This window comes from Hippocampus zosterae, chromosome 6 (assembly GCF_025434085.1).
Source record: "Hippocampus zosterae strain Florida chromosome 6, ASM2543408v3, whole genome shotgun sequence".
NCBI lineage: Eukaryota > Metazoa > Chordata > Actinopteri > Syngnathiformes > Syngnathidae > Hippocampus > Hippocampus zosterae.
The window spans coordinates 387,591-407,772 of NC_067456.1; the positions used below are offsets into that span (position 1 = coordinate 387,591).

The 20,182-nt window shown below is 55.2% G+C and overlaps 1 protein-coding gene across 3 annotated transcripts; it reads left to right on the top strand.

Moving 5' to 3' along the window:
* Positions 1-1,017: 1,017 nt before the first annotated feature.
* On the top strand, positions 1,018-19,720 carry kremen1 (kringle containing transmembrane protein 1). 3 transcript variants are annotated; one of them, XM_052069001.1, is made up of 9 exons: positions 1,018-1,274; positions 11,600-11,762; positions 11,848-11,939; positions 15,962-16,086; positions 16,908-17,061; positions 17,150-17,482; positions 17,566-17,784; positions 17,937-18,021; positions 18,401-19,720. In XM_052069001.1, exons 1-9 carry the CDS (start codon positions 1,187-1,189, stop codon positions 18,573-18,575), a joined length of 1,434 nt encoding a protein of 477 aa, XP_051924961.1. In that variant the 5' UTR covers positions 1,018-1,186; the 3' UTR covers positions 18,576-19,720. The 3 variants fall into 3 exon arrangements, with proteins under 3 accessions (XP_051924961.1, XP_051924962.1, XP_051924963.1); XM_052069002.1 differs by having other exon boundaries at positions 1,019-1,274; positions 17,566-17,742; XM_052069003.1 differs by lacking the exon at positions 17,566-17,784 and having other exon boundaries at positions 1,019-1,274.
* Positions 19,721-20,182: the final 462 nt, after the last annotated feature.

Consider the following 20,182-nt stretch of genomic DNA (forward strand, 5'->3'; position numbering starts at 1 on the left):
TCGCTGTGAAAAAAAAAAGCCTCGGCGGCAATTGGGCGTGTCGGCAGATTTATGATCGCACCTGCGCGCCTCCGAGAGCAGGTGTGGGAATTCCCGCCGTCCGGGAGCTTCAGCTTTTGAAGTTACATACTTTGTGCCGATTGTGGGGAGCGAGGGAAATTAAAAAAAATAAAAGTCAAGCACATTCTTGCTTAATGATGTGCTGGAAAATGATTTTGAGTGTTTTTGCTTTCGAAGTTACAAGCGTGGGCGCCAAGCGAGTGTCATTTGCATCTGCAGGCGTCCCACAATTCAACAAGCAAACTTTGAAACGCTCCTTTGTGCCCTTTGCAGGAGCTCGATGCAGGAGAGACGCGGCAGGGGGCGCTGTTTGTCACTTAAATGGGACGCCCGTTGTTCGTCATGAAAATCATGACGGCACCTTCCAGGACTTGATTTAGGAACGCGTCTTGCTGTCTGCCGCCCTTGTTCACACGGAGTTTGTTTGTGCTCAAATGTCAATCCTTTTTCAAATCAATTAGTTGGGATCGCAACGTTAAAATGTTGACAAGGGTACACTTGAAAAGGAACTACCGGCCCGGCTCGATTGGGACTTTTTGGCACGGCGTTTGCCATCGACTGCGTCGACTTTTCTCATGCTCGGGACTCGCACGGCAAGCTGGACGAGACTCCCTTCCTCGTAGAAGAAACGAAGAAACGAAAATCCTTGGTTTTAACACCGACAAGGGCAATGGGAAAACAGGCCACGGTGGACTGTAGTTGAAAAAAAAAAAAAAAGAAAATATTCAAAGTCAATTATCTGGCTTGGCCCTTGAGATGGGGAGGGGGGGTGCCTCCCTGCCAATCGAGCTTTTTTCGAATGTCAAATATTCGCCTCGGGCTAACTAAAGGTTGGGAAAAACTGGTCCAAACAAGCACTTGGGATGACTTCTTACACTGAACTAACCTTTCCCAGGCCCCGCCCCCCATAGCCTCCGCCCCCCGCCCTCCGACTCCGCCTCCTCGGCGCAGGTTGCGAGCGTTTGGCGGAGTTTCCTGTCACATGGCCCGCCACTCGGATCCCTCCGCGCTGCCCTCTAGTCCCCCAAGTGCCCGCGCCACCGCCGCGCTCCAAGGCTGCCGGCCGCTGTAGCGGACTTGCCGAGTGGAGCGCGAGAGCCCGCGTCGCGTCGCCTGCGTCGGGACGATGGAGCCGCGGACCGCCGCCGCCGCTTGGCTGCTGCTGGCCGGCTTCTCCTTCCTGTCTTCCGCCTCTCTCTCGCACTTGGACACCGGTGAGTGAGCGAGTCCGTCCGCAACCTGTTGTCTTTTCCTTCTCTTTCTTCTTTTTTTGCCTCGCTTGGTTCTTTCTTTCTTTTTTTTGCCGGCGTCTCCGGTGCCCCAACGAGACTTCCCTTCGACGGAGCGATGCCCCCCCACCCCCTTCAAACGGCACCGCAAACTACTCTAAAAGCATCCTTTACGTGCGAATAGGTTGTCTTCTCGTTGAATGCGGTGTGAAAAGTGAGCGTTCGGTGGGGCGTTTTGGTCCGAGACGGCCCCCTCCAAAGTGCAGCCAGCCAGCCAGCCAGCCAGCCGCCAGCCTCGTCCCGTTCTCGCACACGCCCGCATTTTGGGATCAAGTGTGTGCCTCAAAGCGCCAATCTCGGTTGATTGATGACCCGTCCAAGAAGTGGAGTTGGGGACTTGTTGGCAAAGCCCCCACTGGGGGGACGGATGCCTTCAAAAGGCGCCAACGCTCCACGCAGCCTTTGACAAGGCGCCATTTGTGGGCCCCAAAGAAAGCTCTTTGCCGCGGTGCTGTTTACTTGATTGGTGACCCAAAGCTCCAAGGGGGTTCTTGGAAATGGGCTTTTTTGGGGCTTTTGTGTGACGATGGCGTTCTTGAAACGTCAACGCTGGCTCCAAATCTTGGAATTAGGACCAGAAAGGACCCGTGACACCTTGGAAATTCACTTGTTTCTAACCCTAATATCCTTTTTTTGGGGGGGGGGGGTGCTGTCAAATTCGCCCCTCCTGTGTTGTTTTGGATATGGCATTGAAGACGTTGTTTTTCTTGCTGAAAATGCTGAAAGGTGCCGTCTTGCCTTGAAGTGGCGCGACCTGATGATGCTCTGAGCGATAAGCAAGAACGTGAGACGGAGCCCCCATGTTCATCCAAACGGCCTTCCCACGACATGCGCGCGGCCGTCAACTCGAATGAGGCCCAAGCAAAAAGCCGCACGGGCTCAATGGCAAACGCCAGCCAATCCCGGGACCTTTTCACGGCGTCTTGTCACACTTTTGTCCGATCCATTCAAAAATCCATTTGAATGGATCGATTCCGCAGCAATTGGCCGACTGCTCTTAAATTTGGAATGCAAGTTCTGGTCAAATGTTATGATTAACGCTCCAGCGATTCATTGCGGGGGGGGGGGGGGGGGATTCACAATTCAAGCATCTCTCATGCCGGGAGGAGCGAGTGCATAAAAAGTGCAAAGCGCGTAATGTTTGTGTGCGTTTTGAATCGCTCCGTTGCACAAAACAAACACGTCTTGAGCGCACACAGGCCGCCCCGGCCCCCATCACCCCCTTGTCCAAGCCACACACGCTCAAAGTCATTGCCGATATCGTTTAGAAGGTGAGAAGGGCGACCCCCCCGGTGAACAAAGATGATACCTCATGGGCATATTTTGGATCAGTGTTGGTTGACGAACACTTGTGAAAATATTTCTCATAGCGATGCAGCAAAATCATGATTGCCCCCCCCCCCCCGGCTCCTTAACGTCTCATTGGAATTGGTTCGTATGCGCAAAGACGCCACCGGCCGACCCGCGCGGGCCTCGGCTTGAAGCCGGGCGGCCACGCGCCTCTGCGCCGCTTTGCCATGCCAGCCCGTTTTTTTTTTCATAGCTTCTTTCTTGTTTTTTTTTTTTTTTCTCGACACGTCTGCCCTCATTTTTTTTTCTTATTTGTTGGCGTCACCTCCTGCGCACAATAGCGGGTCATAACCTCGTGGCGGATATCTAATAAGCCCGCCCGCACAAACCGAGCCCCGCCCGCCTTTTGCTGTAATTTGCTTCGGCTTTCATGTCCGAAGCGGGCGAAAAATCCGCAGGCTTTCCTTTTTAATTTTTTCGTCTTCCTAATGACAGCCTTCGGGCTTCAAATTAGAGGCTGGGCCATCTGGGCCGCCGCGAAACTGCTCCCATGTGGACCTAGGTATTAACACAAAGTATTTCAAGCCACGGTATTCCCCCTCAGCACGCCGAGGGGGGGGGGGGGGGGGCAGGGGGGCGAGGGCGGCGGCCGTGGTCAGCCGCCTCTTCCGCGATCCTTTTTACGAGACGGCTCACGGCATCATGAGCCTTTTTCATTGGTTGCAGTTGTGCGCGGGGGTGGGCGGAGCATCCCACGCTTGTGTTTGCTGGAGTGATGTGGCAGTGGTAGCGCAGGTGTCGCAGTCACGCAAATGCTCCCCAACATAGATTTTTTTTTGGGGGGGGGGGTTGTTCCAATTTGGACCCCTCCACCCCACCTGCAACCTTCGACCTGGTCATACAACCGACACGTTCCAAATTTCAGCGGCTGTAAAAAGGAAAGATTGTTCAGTGAAGCCATCTTGAATTGTGGCAATTGTGCACAATTGTGGACAAAGTAGTCCAAAACAAAACTTGGAGTTGTCTTTGGGGCCGCGGCGGATTTGAAGGTGGCCCATTTCCTTCTTTGCATCTTTTTTTTTTTTGCCACCGCCACCGAGTTTCCATCCAACAGCTTGCGGCCATCACGTCCGTTCCGGGTTGCCGGGTTGCGTCTGCGCTGACCTTTGACCTTCCGCCGAACATGGACACCTTGAGCAGGTCAGGTTTGGCGGGCGACGTCCTCGCTCTGCCGGCAGTGCCGAGGGATGGGACAGAAAACGTAGGTGGTGATTACAAGCGCGCGGCAGGTGCTTATTATGGTGCGGCGGCGGCTGCGGGCCCGTGGTGTTCAAAGGCCTCCTTTCGTTTGATGGCAGTACCTCCCTGCGCGCTGCGCTTCTTTCTTTTTTCTTTCTTTCTTTTTTTTTGCCCCTCCTTTCCTTTCTTCTGTTTGGACGCGTTACGCAAATCGCCACCTGCCCGGCATGCAAAGCAGCTCAGGCGCAGCCGCGGCGGCACCGAAGTGCGTCTTTGGCGAGGGCGGTGCCACGGAACCTTCCGTTTGGGTAGCTTTCAATCATTGCCTTTTTGTTTCAAATCATCTTCAAAGTCGGAATTTGAAATTGTCAGATGTAATCCGCACGAACGGTCGTAATTCTCGACTTGTGATTTGAAAACGAGTTCCGCGTGCATTTGTTGTGCGCCGTGTATGTAAAATGTGGAGGCGATTAAACGTTGAGATGCCTTCCCAAAATTCATAGCGGCCCTCCGAGGCAAACCGTAACTACTCTGCGATGGTCAGCCTTTTTACGACAACCCCCCCCCCCCCGGCCCCTGTCAGAGAAGCAAAAGTCAGTTGGCCCTCGCGGCACCACGCGGCTCCCCGATTGACAGCGATCCGTACTTCTAGCTAGTGCGTCGTACGCGCACACCCGCTAGCCCGGTCCGGCATTCGGGTGGCGAACTGGAGTCTTGTCCCACTTTGAACAAGGCGGCCCTTGTCCTCGGTGTTGACGGGCCCGTGACAAAGCCGCTCAAGAGGGCTGAAATCCGAGTCTTCCCCTAATGGAAGGTCAAGATAAAAACCCAATCCGCCGCCCCTCAATGGATCTTGCGTAACTGAGGCCGCTCGGGGTCCCCTGCCGCCCCCACCCCACCCGCCGCCCTCCCCCTTGAAGCGAAGCATCTGCTTCCCGGTACCGCTGCTCTTCCCACAGTCACACAAATGGCGCTGAAAAGGGGATCGCTTTCACAAGGCAGATCGGGAACCGGAGACGCCGCCGTTTCAAAAAGGCCTCTGCAAGATTGCGGCCCATTGTGGCTCTCTCATTGTCACTCCGGACGCGCATACAAAAAAAAAAAGCGCTTAGAGCCGACGTCCAGCAAAATCTGTCTTTTGCCGACGCCGCGACCCACGTTGGAATGGCGTCATCGGAGAGCAGAAACGGCGGCGTCACACCCGCGCCGCGCCGCGCCGGCTAGCCCGGATGACAAAAGGAAAGGACGCGCGCAGTCAGCCGCGGAATGAAGCGCAATTAGTCGTCTCCACGTCACTCAAACTGCAGCCGAGAGGTCACACCCGGACCAACCCGTTGGATGAACCAACAACAGGAAGTTGCCGTTGTCAAAACAGAAACGGTTCAGCTTCGCAGCCACAACAACGGGCAGGCAGGCAGGAGGAGCGTCGAGGTGCCCCCTGCGGTGGGCAAACGTGGGAGTTTCGCCTCATTTCTAGGTCAGCTTTAAAAATAAGAATAATAATAACTGTAATTTTGAAAGGCAATTATGTTTCTTCATATCAAATATTTTTTTGTTCCCTTCTTTCTAATCATTTTGATATGTTTATATCCAAGTCTCAAAGAATGTATTCTGCACAAGAGCAAAGTTGTCATTTGTCTGGACAAAATGTCGCCATTTGCCAGGAAATGACCTCAGAATGTCAAAATTAAACCAGGAAAGACAACCGTGGGTTTCAAGCCACAACTTGATTGGATTAACTTGACACCTTTTATTATGCTAATTATGCACGCCCCCCCACAGCCCCTTTTCAATAAGTCCCGAGCTCCCGCTTTGACAAGCGACGGCTGACAAGATGGCCGCCGCCGGCACCCGCATCATCCGCTAACGGCAGGATGAGGGGGGGGGGGGCTGTCGACTCTTCAAGTGCCCCCGTTTGACTTTGAAAGAACGGCTTGAGCGTCCGTCGCCCTCGCCTGCGACGCGATCACGTCGCCTGTCGGGCACAAACGAGGAAGAGAAGCCGCGCGTTTTGATCTGCCTTTGCCGCCCCCGCTCTGGCCCACAAAGCCTCTGATATCTCCCTTCTCCTCGTCCCTGGAACCCGTTGTCACGTCGGACCCAGCATAGCGGCGGTAGTTTGCAGAAGGGGGGGGGGGACGTGGGGGGGCGGCAGGAGGCCTTTGCAAGCGAACCAAAGCGCATGTAATTGACATTCCTCACATGCCAGCTTTGAGCGGGATGGAAAACAGGTGTGTTGTTGCCTCGTCTGGCTGGGCCCCCCCCCGGCCGCCAACGCCTGCTTTTGAAGTCGGAGGCGTGAGGCCTCGGCGCCACGGCTCATCGAGCATTAACGGGTCGCGCGCGGGCGTTGAGCTCCGCCGGCCGATCGTCGGGCCGAGGCCGACGAGCCTTCGGGTTGGAGGCGGGTCGAAAGAACCCGCTACGGGAATCTCTTGCGTTCGGCGGCCTTCGGTTCCGGTCTCGCTCCGAGATGACGAGACCCGGATCCGGCGGGAAGAGCGGCTTAGGGGAACCCTGCGCGCTCTGAAAGCGCTCGCGTAACACAAGGACCTGACTCCGCTCCAGACCGCCCAACTCAAACAATGCGCATTGGCCCACAAGCGGCACCAACGGGATTGCCGGACTCTTCAAGGATTCGCCGTCGTGCGGACAGAGAAAAGGTCCTCTGTCCGGTGCGCAGCGGCTGAGAAGGGCATGGCCGCGTCCCGGGCGGACAAAAGGCGCTTGTGTTTGGACCGCTCGGCGAGCGTCTGCGTCGGATGCCGTCGCCGCGGAGGCGGCGCTTCGCTCTGGCCCAAATCCCCCCCGAGGAGTCTGCGTCAGCGCCGTGTGGCCCATGGCGGAGATATGGAAGGGCCTACGTGATGAGGAGCCCAGATGTTTGTCTGAACCGCCGCCAGTCGAAAAGCCGCAAATGGCGTCGACTCATTCCGTTCCTGCTTCCGTATGTCCATGTCCTGCCCCGTAATTTGCCCCCCCCCCACTCCCCCCAAAAAGATGGTTTGACAAGGAACTTCAAAGACTATTGGCGGAGCGTTGGAGATGAGCTCCAAATAGAGCTCCGAGACAGGCGATGATTCCCATGACACGTTGAAATAACGGGGCCGGACGGCTTTTTGTAGGTTTTCTGCCTCGCGGTCCTGCGGCTGCAGCGGGGAAGCTTGCGTGCTGAGGAACGGCGCAGGAAGCGCGGCTCCGGGCCAGGCTATTTCCGCCTCCGATCAGGTCCTGCTTTATGGGGGGCTGCAAACGGAAGACATTCAAAGCTACGAGGGACTGTCACATCCCTCGGAGGAGTCATTGAGCGCAGAGTTAGGCGGTCAGCGCCATCCAACCCGTCAACCACCCCCCACCGTGGGATTTGCGCTCTCACCAAGCGAGCCTCCCGCTCCAGGGCGCAGCAGATAAAAGACCAAAGCGAGACAAGCAAGGTGAGGCGCACCGTCGCCACCCCCCTGCCGCCCCCCCTCATCCGCTTTGCCGTCTGAATGCTTCCGGCCTCGTTTGCGTATTGTTCATTTCATAGTCTTTGCGGCCATCCTCCAACGCCACAGAATCCAGACGTTGAAACCTGTTGCCGAGTTAGCCGAGTCCATCTGTCCGGCATACGACGTTCCATTTTGGGCGCCATCGGACAACATCTGCGGGGCAAGTTTGTCTTTCTCGGGACCCCCCCCCTACCCTCAAAAATGGGCCAAAATGATGAAGTGCTTTTGGGATCGACAAAATCTCATGTTTCAAATCAAAAGTAAGAATTCCTGATGACTGAAAAGGGGGCCTCCAGCCAGAGTGGCCACGTCTTTTGGGGCGGGGCTTCTTGAGACTTTTTTTGGGAGCTCCACCCATGAGAGCCGTGCCGGCCAAATTTCACCTTGCGAACCGACTTTGGGGCTGGATCCACGAACTGAGCATAAAATGAGTCTCAAACGTGGACTCCAAAGCAAAATGGCCGACTTCCTTCTCCGTGTCGTTTTGGGCACGAGTGTGACGCCTAAAAGGTGAAGGCGCTCTGCCAAGCAGCTGCGCTAACCCCCCCCCCCCCGACTTGCATCTCGGTAGCGCCGCAAACCGCCACATCTGGCTTGACCCCGCGCGCTCTCTCTTCCCGGGCGCCGACGTTAATGAGTGTCACAACTGAAATGGCTGCCAGGATGCGGCGGTGGGGAGCGCTTCACGTGCATTTCATAATCATCCGGGAGGGGGCGGAAAAAAAAAATTGTCCCTTCATTGTTTTTGCCTGCCGGTTGTAAGCGTTTGCCATCTGCGTGCAAAGCTTGGCTATCATCGTTGTTTTCCAGGAAGTGTTATGACAGGAAGCCCCTGTTTGGAGAGGCAATTTCCCGACTTCTGAGGTACTGCGGCAAACGTTAACAAAGACGGGACGACTCCCGACGCCGCCACTGAAATTCCCGATTGTGTTGATTGTGTCCCACTTTGCTAAATGCAAATGCCAGTTTCCCCAAATGTCGGGGGCGGGTCTCGGTTTCAAGGCGACTGACGGTCTCGGGGTGGGAAGTTGAACTGTTCCCGCCACTTCTTTTGTCCTGTTATGTCCCAAGATGCTCTTCTGTGCAAAAGTCTCCTAAATGCCGAATCTTCTTCTGAACTCAATTTGTGCCGGCTTTTGGATTTTTTTTTTCAGGCTGCAAACATATAAAGTTAGAAGGAAGCTCTTAATGCTAGTGCGGAAGCCATCGCCTGTAATTAGCCGCGCGTTTCATCCCTCTTTGCTAACATGACAAATGGCTACTCGCTGGTTTCTGTGTGACCAGGCGGCGGCAGGCAATCGAAAAAAAAAAATGTTTGTTTGCGTTTCTGAGATCATGTGTCCCGAAAACCCAACAGGTTCTTTTTGCTTCGGTCTTATTTCAAGTGGCTACGTGGAATTCACGAGCCACAAATCTCAGCCGGTTGTAATAACAGGGCCATTAACGCGGCTAAGAGGCTTCGGCTAAAGCCGGCGCGATGTGGATTCTTTTGAGGACGTCTGTTTATTTCTGTCACGCGACTTTTATCTTGAGGAGTGGCCACGCTTATGGCACCGGTTTGACATTTGGAGCGCCTGTGCGCGGCGGCGGGGCTTGAAGATGAGTCGACGGGTTGGCGTCACTTCGCCGCATCGCAGATGTCCAGTGGCTAATCGCGAGAGTTTTCTGCGTCTTCTTTGTTTTCATGACCCAAGACTTTTGACTCGCGCGTCTTCTACGCAGCCCATAAAAATGTGCGGTAACGAGGCGACCTGGTCTTCATATGTCGGCAAGGGTGAGAGCGTAGCAAGGTGAGCCGGCTGTAGAGCAGAATAGCGGTTAGCCGCACGAGCTAGGGCTATTCCCCATCGCCGCGAGTCTCCAAAGGAAGGAAAAGAAACGCTTCATAGGACGACGCCCGTGTTTTCGTGTCACTTTTAGTGTTTGCCTTGGTTGCTGTGAGTCAGGAACTGCTCCGCAGTCATGTGGTGTTCCCCAGGGTTCAATTCTGGGGCCTCTGCTGTTCTCACTGCATCTGCCCCCTTTGGTTTCCATCTTAAGGAAACACGCTATTTCCCTCGCGCTGGTATGCGGACGACCGTCAGAACTTTGTCCCGCTGATCAGCATCGTCGACGGGTGGCCAGGGTCCCGACGGGCAATGTTGAGTAAATCGCCGATCCTCCGATTGCGTCGATTTGTGAATAAATGCACGCGGGTGAGGTCCGATCGACGTGACCATAAATCGGAATCGTATCAGAGATTGTAATTGGCTGAAGCTCCGGTCAGGAGGACGAATTGCTTTAATGTGGTTGGTTGTCAAGCCCTCATATCCACCCTGGCCCGCCTTCATCGAGTCACCTGACCGACAACCGGGTGGGTCCGAACTGGCCGTTTGTCTTCGCGGTCCCTTAAGTACCTCCCGGCCCCGCCGCAACCACCACGCTCTTCCTCCCCGCCGCAAGCAAACGCTGCCTGTAAAAACTCGCGGGACACAACCCGCCGGTGGCCCGAGCATGTGCGGGGCGGTGGACTTGGTTCCTGAGTTTCGCGCGGAGCCATCCAGAAAGTCCTTCAGCCAACTGGTGTCATTTCCAAACGCGTTCCTTTTTGGAAGATGTTTTGAAGGACGAGAGCTCCTTGGGGAAGCGGTCGAGCGATGAGCTGCGCTCGCTCGGCGGCGGGCGCGATGGCTTCTCCGCTCCTGGCCGCCGATGACTCACCGTCGGGGTTTTGCGCCGCCGCCAAACCCTCAAATTGCAGCGCTGGTTTCTTTGATGGGGCCACGGCTTCCGTCATCTTGAAATGTACTCAAAAGGAACGCGGCCCTCCTCGGCTTGACGGACAACGTAAGAACGGAGGGTAGGCCCTTTTGTCGACATCAGATGCAACGAAGAGGCTAAAAACAAAGCCCAAAGCTTCTTTAGCCTTCCAGGCCGCCTCGTTTGGCTGACTTGTTGGGGTTTTGTTGACGTTGAGTTAGCAACCGAGCCTGCGTGAGAATGTGTGACCTCACGCTCTCAAGTGAAATCAACTCGTGTTTGTGTGAAAGGGCGCAGCTCTTACCTGCCAAATCGTTTTCGTGGAACTCGTTCTTTTCTCTCGGGGAAGCTTCCTCTGGCGAGATTTTGAATGAAAGGGAGGCGTTTTCATCGCCGTTTGACCAAGTTATGAATTGGAATGAATGAATTTGACTTTCTTTGGTCTCCCGTAGGAGGAACTGGTCTCGGAGGACGCCTCACTTCACAGCGCACACCTTTTTCTTTGTTTGTTTGTTTTTTACCTCCCAACCAAAGACAACATTGTGGCAATTCGGTTGACCCCAAATTTCGTTTGAAGGCAACAATTTAGTCTTGAGTGAATTGCACCATACGTATATTTTGCTCCGCATCCTCATCGACTTATCGCATGCAAATCAAGTTTGGGGCGTTTTTTTGTTCCTGCGGCGTGAGCGGGGTTCTCCGCTTTGTTTGTTTGAACTCGCTCTTGTTTTTCCTGGGAAATGAGCGCGGCCCATATGGTTGTCATCCGCTTCCTGGAAACCGGAGCCGAGCCTTGATGTTAATGGAAACAATACTGCGCCTGGCTATTTCTTTCTTTTTTCTCCCCCCCCCCCCCTTTTTTTTTTCCTTTTTGCTCCAACACGTTTGGCGAGCGCCGCAAAGACGACAGCTGGCGGCGAAGACCAGCGCTGATATTGCAACTTGCGTTTTCCGCCGTCACTCGCGATACCTTCGAGCATTGAAATGGTGCCGGATGGTCCTGAAAAATCTCGGGGGAGGCAAAGGCGGCACACGCGTCCTACGTCCTGCATCTGCCAGATGTCAGCAGGAAGGGTGCCGCCACCCCCGTCAAATGGAGACTTTATGCGGGAATGAAATGTTGCGACACGGGACGCTAGTTTCGTCATCGGGGCAAACGGGGACGTCGAATCGAACCGCGGTGAACCAAATCAAAGCCGGGCCACACGAGAGCAAGGGAGAGCGAGGCGGGGGGGGCCCAAAAGTCGTTTCTGGCGGTTGTTTTCAATAGAAAAAAAATGTTTGGAAAAAGCTGAGCGGTTTCGAGTTGGGATCGGCCCTCCCACAATCAATCGGGAAGAAATTGGTACCATGCAAAAAACAACGCAATACATATTTGACTTTTGGCCAATTTTAGCAGGCGCCGTGGGGGGGGGGGGGGGCGGGGGCGCAACCCGCTCGTGAGCCACTGGGTCTTAATGGCCGCGCTCTCCTCTCCTCTGCGCCCGCCAGAGTGCTACACGGCCAACGGGGAGGACTACAGGGGCTTCCAGAAGCAGACCAGTTTGCCCGAGGGGAAGGCCTGCCTCTTCTGGAACGAGACCTTCCAGCACCCCTACAACACCCTCAAGTACCCCAACGGCGAGGGCGGCCTGGGGAGCCACAACTACTGCAGGTTGGCCGCAACAACAAAATGGGGAGCGGGAGGGCCGGTTGTACACCAGAAATGAACGTTTGCTTTGGTTGGCGTTTTTCCGCAGGAACCCCGACGGCGATGTCCAGCCGTGGTGCTACATCGCCGACCACGAAGACGGAATCTACTGGAGGTACTGCGACATCCCAACGTGCCAGAGTGAGTGGCGCTTTTTTTACTTTGCCCCGACGGTGACCGAGTGCTCAAGCGGTGTTCCGCAGGGCTCAATCTTCGGACCGCTCATTTTCGTCCCGTTTTGTGGAAAATGTCCCGGAACGGATTCCTTTGATTGAGGCTACAATGATTCATTCATCTTCCGAGCCGCTTCATCCTCACGAGGGTCGCGGGGGGTGCTGGAGCCTATCCCAGCTGTCTCCGGGCAGTAGGCGGGGGACACCCTGAATCGGTTGCCAGCCAATCGCAGGGCACACAGAGACGAACAACCATCTGTACTCACACCTCGGGACAATTTAGAGTGTCCAATCAGCCTGCCACGCATGTTTTTTGGAATGTGGGAGGAAACCGGAGCACCCGGGGAAAACCCACGCAGGCCCGGGGAGAACATGCAAACTCCACACAGGGAGGCCGGAGCTGGAATCGAACCCGGTACCTCTGCACTGTGAAGCCCACGTGCTAACCACTGGACTACCGGGCCGCCCGGCTACGATGATGATTTTCAAAATAATCACGGCCCTTAATTTTGCCCCCCGTTGTCCGGCCCTACCCGAGTTGATTGGCGCATGCTCGGCCGTGTGATTGGTAACGCGAGTGGACCTTGTCATTTTTTTCCAAACTGCAGACCGTCATCGCCCTGCGAGTGACTTTTTACTTTTTTTGCCGTGACCTTTTGCACATTCCGCTTGACTAGTCTCAGCATGGAGTCATTTACTCTGCGTGTGGGTGTGTTTGTTTTCAACGTCGTCTGAAATGTCAAGATGCTATTTCTTGTCCCGCGCCTGTGCGAGAATGAGCTCAGCCTCCGTGCGGGTAGCCGTGTTTTGGTTTGGCCCGAAAGTGGAGCCGCGCGTGCGCACCCACCCCGCCTTTCTCGAGGCCGTTCCGACAACAACTCCGCGCGGGAAGACCGAGGTTATGTTTAGCTGCGAGGCACGGGGGCTGTCACGCAAACAAGTCTGTTCACGAAGCGCGGCGGCAGGCCCCGGCGGACTCCAACGGGAAACCGCAAGGATACCGCGCCTCACCTTGCGGCACCGAAGGCCTTTCCCTCGCACGGCCCGAGAAGGACATTTGTGGAAAGGCTCAAAGTCCGTCCGCTCGGGAAAGTCTCGCTTTCTGGCAAGGCCTACGCCTCGCCGCTCAACTTTCTGGCGCGAAGGCTCGAAAGCAACCGCCGCTTACATTTTGGGCGAAAATCAGCCGCACGGCAACAAAGCCCGCCCGCCCTAATGGCTTTTTCGCTGTTGCGTAAACGGCTGCTCACCTCGTGACTCTGTTGGCAAAGCCGAGAATGTCGGGGAAGTTTCCCCATTGTCTGTGGAATGGCTCGACGGGTGCGCCGAAAGGCGTCGCTCGGCGTACCTTTCTCCGAGGGCGGGCGGGCGCGGTCACATTGCGGCTGCGCCCCATTTGAAAGGGCGAGCGTGAAGCGGCAAGCGCTTGGGAGCGCCGCGGGCAATCAAAGCCGCAATCGTCTTTCTTTTCTGGTCCCTCGGTCGCTCAAACGAAAACGAGACTCCAGATGGACCTGGAATGAAAATTCCCAAATTGAGAATCAGGGCGCCCCACAGCAAAGGGGAGACTGCGGGATCCATCGTGTGTCACCAGGACCAATCAACTCAATGGGGTTTGCTACGAGGGGTTAGGACTTTGTAGTCGGACCTCGTGGTACCTGCCCCCCCCCCCACCTGCGTATCGGAAAGCACGAAAGAATCTGTGCCATTGTGAATGTGGTGTGTTCATCTATTTCCTCAGGTTTTTATTTGATTTATTTTTTTTGCCTCCCCACCTTGAAGCCATAAAGGGAGGTGTTTGGAGTCGTATTTTACGAGGCGAACCAAACGCAGTATGCGGCGCCGAGCGATTGCTTTCATTAAGTCTGATTTATAAAGCGGCGAAACGGCGCTTTGGAACGACTCAACATCTGCGCTAACTCGCCGCCACTGCGAAATGAATCCAGACGCGAGCGCCCTCCAAGTGACGGCCGTCCGTTCGGATTTCGGGGGTCCGGGTGGCGTTGCGGCGACGGGGCGGGCTCTGTTGACGACACCGTTTTAGCAGTCGCGAGGTCACCGTGACGGAAAAGCCCCAAAGAGAAACGCATCCTGTGAAAAGGAGTCAACAAAAGGATTCGCTGGACGCAGGCATGGCCAAAGTCACGCTAGCTAGCATGTTTTTTAAAAAAGGCAAACGCAGCAAAAGTGAAAAATAAATCCCAGCGTGTCGCATTGCTGCTGATATTGTTGCGGGGGGCACTACTTTGGCGTTTCGCTAAAATAATCCATCCATCCATCCATCCATCTTCTACCGCTTATCCGGGGCCGGGTCGCGGGGGCAACAGCTTTAGCAGGGAAGCCCAGACTTCCCTCTCCCTAGCTACTTCTTCCAGCTCTCCCCGGGGGATCCCGAGGCGTTCCCAGGCCAGCTGGGTGACATAGTCTCTCCAGCGTGTCCTGGGTCTTCCTCTGGGTCTCCTCCCGGTGGGACATGCCCGGAACACCTCACCAGGGAGGCGTTCAGGAGGCATCCGAATCGGATGCCCAAGCCACCTCATCTGGCTCCTCTCGCTAAAATAATGAAGGGAAAAAAATATATACATCTATAATATGTAAATAGGGATATCTCTTATTTGTTTTTCAATTTGTGCCCAAATATTTTGGCACTGCTGCTAACGTAATTTATCGCCGTTCTTTTTTTTTTTTTCTGAAAATGTGAAACTTTGCAGAGTTCCTCAAGCGTTGCTGTTATTTCCTGTGGCCGTTTGTTTGTTTCTTTCTTTTCGTAGCGACAAATAAATGAAGCGGCAAAGAAACTACATGGGCTGTGTGTGTGTGTGTGTCTGACGGGGGGGAAAAGGGGGGAGCGGAGGGGAGGGGGGGTATATTTTCTGAGGAGAATGACAGGAAGGGAAACGCGGCCTTGAAAGAAGAAAACAAGCGCTGGTCCAAATAAGCCAGCGGAACATGTTGGACATGTGGTCTGGCGGCGCAAAAAGCAGGCGGGAGAACCGCAGCCCGGCCCCGCGGAGTTCCTGCGCACCCCCCCCCCCCCCCTCCACCCGACCTCCAGCTGCTTTCAACTTGTGCTATTGCTGCCGCTTTTATTTCTCCTTGTTTTTCCAAGGCTGGCCGTTCTCTCACTTGCGGTCGGGGGGGGGTTGGGGGGGGGGCGCGTTTGGCCATCCCCATAGTTTGGCCGTGTAATTTGAGCCGTTCAAAACAAACAAAAAAAAAAAACCCACGCACGAGGGAGAGCGCACTGCGAGTCATCTCTGTCGCTAATTTCCGTCCAGCTGGTGTGAAAAATTGGAGGCAAATTGGAAAAATCGGACTCCAGAGCGCCACATTTGACAATCATTTCTTTTTGCTTTTCCATCTGAAGTGTGATGTCGACTTGCAATCCAAAAGACCCCCCCCCCCCCAAAAAAAAAATTGACAATTGAAACTCAAGGGAGCGCTTGTAACTGAAGAAACAAAAGGACGTCGCGGCGCTCGTCATTCGAGCTTCCCTCGCTAACATTTGCGATTTTGCGCAAATTTTCCTTTTGGGCAATTCCCAAATGAAGCCGAAATTGAAAGGAAAAATGGCGGCTCTCGAGCTCCATTTATTTTTGTTTCATTCAGCGTCATTCTTTCCCTCCTCTAAAGCCGGCAAACGCCCGAGACGCCGCAGAAAGGACTTGCTGGCCTTTGACTCTCGGCTCCTTTCCAAATTGCAAGTCCACCGATAGATGTCCATCCGTCCGTCCGTCCGCATTGCCAGTCAAACCCTTTCGTCCTCGCGGCCATTTTCAAAGTCACATTTCAACATCGTGAATGCGCGCGGAAAAAGACGTTTGTCACGGCGAATATGACGAGTGGAAAAAAAAAACGGGAAGGGGATTTTTCAAAAGGCCCAAGGCCTCAGCGATTGTTTTGGAGCAATCGCGCAATCGGCAAGCCGACGTGAGCGATTGCTTCCCGAGCCGCGCTTGACGCTTGTTGTCGTCGTTGTGCTTTTTCCAGTGCCGGGGAACCTGGGCTGCTTCCGCGACAGCGGGGACCCCCCCACCCTGTCCGGCCCCACCGAGACCTCCAACAAGCAGACCATCCAGACCTGCATCGGCTTCTGCAGGAAGCAGCGGTACAAGGTCAGCCTCGCTCTTCTCGGCCGACGCGCAAACTCCGGCCCCAAACCGAGCCACGAAAGCGCCGATAGGATAGATGAGGAGATGCCCCCCCCTCCAAAAAAAAAATCGTTCTACATGAAAGTGAAATTTTTTATGTTAACTCCTTCAGTAGCAACCAATTCTAGACCAAGTCTGAAAAGACGTTTAAAAACGTCATTGGGAGTGAATGAGTTAAGGACGACTGTCCCACGAATGGCAAGCCAACAATGGCGCCGCCATAAATTCCTTGCTTGTGAGCGGAGGCGACCGGGTGGGCGGGGGGTCGGGCTTTGCGCCGCGCGTACCTCGGCTGGTGGGACGGAAAGCGTGACGTCACACAATGGCTTCCCTTTGAATGGCGGCACAATGGCACGTTTGAGCGGGACGACTTTTTCCGCATTCCCGCAGTCCCGTTTTCTTACTTTAGAGTTACGACATCTGCTCGTGACGAGATGAGGCCAATTGTAAAGAGAGGGAGCAAAGGGGGGGGGGGGGCGAGAAGTGACAACGCTGAGGACTCGCCGCCTCTTTTTGACGGTGGGTGGGCTTGAATGGCTCCAATTGAGTTCCCGGTGGCCATTTTTATCCGGACGCCATTTCTCCCCCACAACAATGACGATGAATCTTGCGCAAGAGTTTGTTGGCTTGCCAGATGGCGAAACGCCCAAAACGTGGCCACGAGGCCAACCGATGAGCCCGAAATTTGGGGGGGGGGCTTCCAAAAACCCGCGTTATGTGCAGACCTGGCCCAAAAAAAAAATCTGCGAGTCTGAGCTGGCGTGACACGTGTGTCGTGTGCGCAGCTGGCCGGCATGGAGTCGGGCTTCGCCTGCTTCTGCGGCAACGAGGCGGACCTGGCGCAGCGCGGCCCCGCCCCCGGCGCCGACTGCAACCACGTTTGTTTCGGCGACCACAGGCAGCCGTGCGGCGGAGACGGCTGGCTCATCGTTTTTGACAGTGAGTTGCGCTCGATGGGGGGGGGGGGGGGGTGCTTGAACCCCCCCCCCCAAATCCCACTTTTTGATTTGATTTTTTTTTTTGTCAGCTCGGGTGGGTTCCTGCGGCGGCAATTACTCGTCGCCCTCGGGCGTCATCTACTCGCCGGACTTCCCGGACAAATACGGCGCCGGCCGCGCTTGCTACTGGACGGTGCAGGTGTCGGGCGCGTCCGCCATCCTCTTCAACTTCACCCTCTTCGACATCAGCGATCAGGCCGACATGGTGGAGCTGCTCAACGGCTACACCAAGGAGGTGGTGGCGCGCTTCGACCGGCGCGCGCCCCCCCGCCGCCCGCTCAACGTCACCGCCGACTTTGTCATCCTCTACTTCTACTCGGACGGCAGCAACCAGGCGCGGGGCTTCGTGCTGCTCTACCAAGGTGGGACTTTCTCACGTCTCTTCCGTCCCCAAACGGGTCCGTTCATCCGGGGTGACGCGTTTGGCGGCCGCCTTTCTCCGCAGCGCTGAGAAGCCGGCTTGACGGGGAGAGCGCCGAGGACGGGGGCCTCTCCGGCACGCCGCGACCCCGGGCGCCCCCCGGCGTCACCAACGGGACCGCCCAAGGCCGCGCCTCCTCGTCCTCGCAGGTCCTCTACGTGATCACGTCCAGCCCCGGCCAACCGCGGCGCAACGTGCCAGGTCAGTGGGCTGGACCCGGACGCGGCGGCGGACGCGGCGCCAGTATGTCCAGCTCCTCCGTGCACACTCCAAATGCTTCCGGCGCTCCTCCGAAGCGCTTTGTTGGAAACTCGAGTCGGATGTCCAAACGGGTTGTGTCCCGGCCGGGCGACCGCCCTGACGCCAGGGTCTCACCCGGTTTTGTCTTTTGGCAGCGTGGACCATCTACGCCCTGGCCGGCCTCCTGGTCCTCACTGTGGCCGCCCTGCTGGCCAAGCTGCTGCTGCACATCACGCTCAAGTAGGCTTGGTCACTATTTTTTTTAATTTTATCTTTCAACGCCGTTTCATGCCACTCCTGGTTGAGGTCTGCTGTCAAAGTAAACATCCAACTAAGACGAGATCACGTCGAGCGTTGCCTTGAGGTCGCTGGCTTCATGCTTTCACACCTCATTTTAACGCTCGCATCAAAAAGCCAAAATGATCCCATAAATTGTCGCTTTCAAAAATGGCCAACTTGGACTTCAATTCAGTTCACTTGCGTTTGAGTCAAATGTTTTATTTTTTTTAATAAATCAACAATGTTGGGTGTCAGAATCGGTTGAAGGCGCGCTAGCTCCAAGGTTAGCATTTGAGACTTGAGAAACCATGGTCACATTTCCCTGGCATGGCATCCCCAGGTCTCCCCGAATCCCCGCGGCGAGCGGCTCGGACGGCTGCGGCCAAAGCGTCTCCACGTCGTCGGAGCCGTGGATCATCCTCTACCGGCCTTCCACCATCTCCCTCTTCAAGAAGAAGCTCAAGAACCACCACCACCACCACCACGGCGACCTCAGCCCCCTAGTGGGCAACTAGCACAAGCCGTCGAGCGCTTCCTCCGAACTCCTTGCTTAGCAAGGCGCTAAGCTAACCTTGGGCTCACGCGGCTACGGCCCCCTCCGGCCGGGACGGATGCCGCCTTCCCCTCGGCCAAGCTTCTCCGTCACAACTTGGGCATCAAATGCAAAAGTTTTCAGGGCGGCCGGTCGCCCTCGCAGGGGAGAGGATGGGCCGCTCACGAGCGGCAGCGGACGTGTCGCTGCGGCGTGGCGTTCAAGTGCTTGACGGCGGATACCCCCCCACCCCCACTAAGACTCCCCATATGGGACGGGGATTTATTTTTGTACGGCTTTGTAGATAGTCGGGATGAGGCATTTCAAGACCAGCTCATTTATCTTCTTGATCTTTCCTGAACAAATTGTTCACCTTACGTTTGAAACGTGGGCGGGCTGGGGAAACGCCAGAGGGTCAAAGGTGTCGGGACACCCGCCCAAGATTGACAATCCAAGGAAAATGGCCGACTGCCAACATCGATTAGAATGTGAGCGTGGAGACGTTGACGCGGTGCGTTTCGGGCATGGTCGCACAGCCCCCAAGCAAGTATAGCACTCAAACGATCATCATGACCTTTGGGCGGCCCGGTCGTCCAGTGGCTAGCGTGTCGACTTCACCATGCAGAGAGGTGGCGGGTCCGATTCGGGCTCCGGGCTTCCCGTGAGGCGTTTGCGTGTTCTTTTCTCCTCCGGTTTCCTCCCACGTTCCGAAAACATCTGTCTTTGGAGCCGACGGCAATCCAGACCGCATCGCGGCGCAGCTGCGGAGCAAACGCAACGCAAACGTTAGCTATTTTGCACGGGCTGTCGAGCAGGGACCGATAAGACCCCGCCCGCCTCCCGGCTGCGCGCCATTTTTGAGAGGAACCGACTGCGCGGTAACAATTAATGTGACCGGTCGGCATTTTTCCTGTTGGATGAAATTATGCAAATGATTTGTGGTCGCGCGTGGATGTGCCGCAGGCAGAACCGCCATCGGCATCATTTTCATCGTCTTGCTCATCAAACAAATATGTACATAGCAGAAATCTATAATTTATATGGTAAATTATTGTTTATTGTCCATGTGAACGGGTACCATTTTTTTTGTATTAATAAAAAAAAAACAAATACAACAAAGAAAAAAAATGCTAGTAGCTGCGTTGTTTTCGTGTCCTGGTTGCAAAAACAAAATCTGCATGTTCCTTCAGGGCTGTTTGCTTCCCCCGCCTCCATTGATCTATTTTTCTTTCTGGGAAAATCTGAAACATTTTGCGACAAATTCAGCGTGACGTGTTTTTGGGGGGCGCGTTTTGGTGACACTGAAATGCTTGTCAGATGTGGCAAATGGCTCACAGATCCACACGCACAAACACACATGGAGGTCGGACACCCGCGCTTCACTCCTACCGTCATCATTATCCTGGACCAAACTATCCTCTTGGACCAGTAAGGCACTTTTTTCCCCCTCGGGAGGGGGTTATTTTGTGAATCCAATGCCAACGAGCCGCGGGAGTCTATTTAAAACACACGTGCAACACATCAAACCATGAGTTCTTCGGATCAGCCAAAACGCGGAATTATGATATAAAAGGATAGTAAAGTAGATCA

Coding starts and splice junctions, on each gene's coding strand:
- kremen1 (XM_052069001.1), top strand. CDS start 1,187: ATGGAGCCGCGGACCGCCGCCGCCGCTTGGCTGCTGCTGGCCGGCTTC. Junction 16,087..16,907: donor GCAGGAAGCAGCGGTACAAG/GTCAGCCTCGCT, acceptor TCGTGTGCGCAG/CTGGCCGGCATGGAGTCGGG. Junction 17,062..17,149: donor CTGGCTCATCGTTTTTGACA/GTGAGTTGCGCT, acceptor TTTTTTTGTCAG/CTCGGGTGGGTTCCTGCGGC.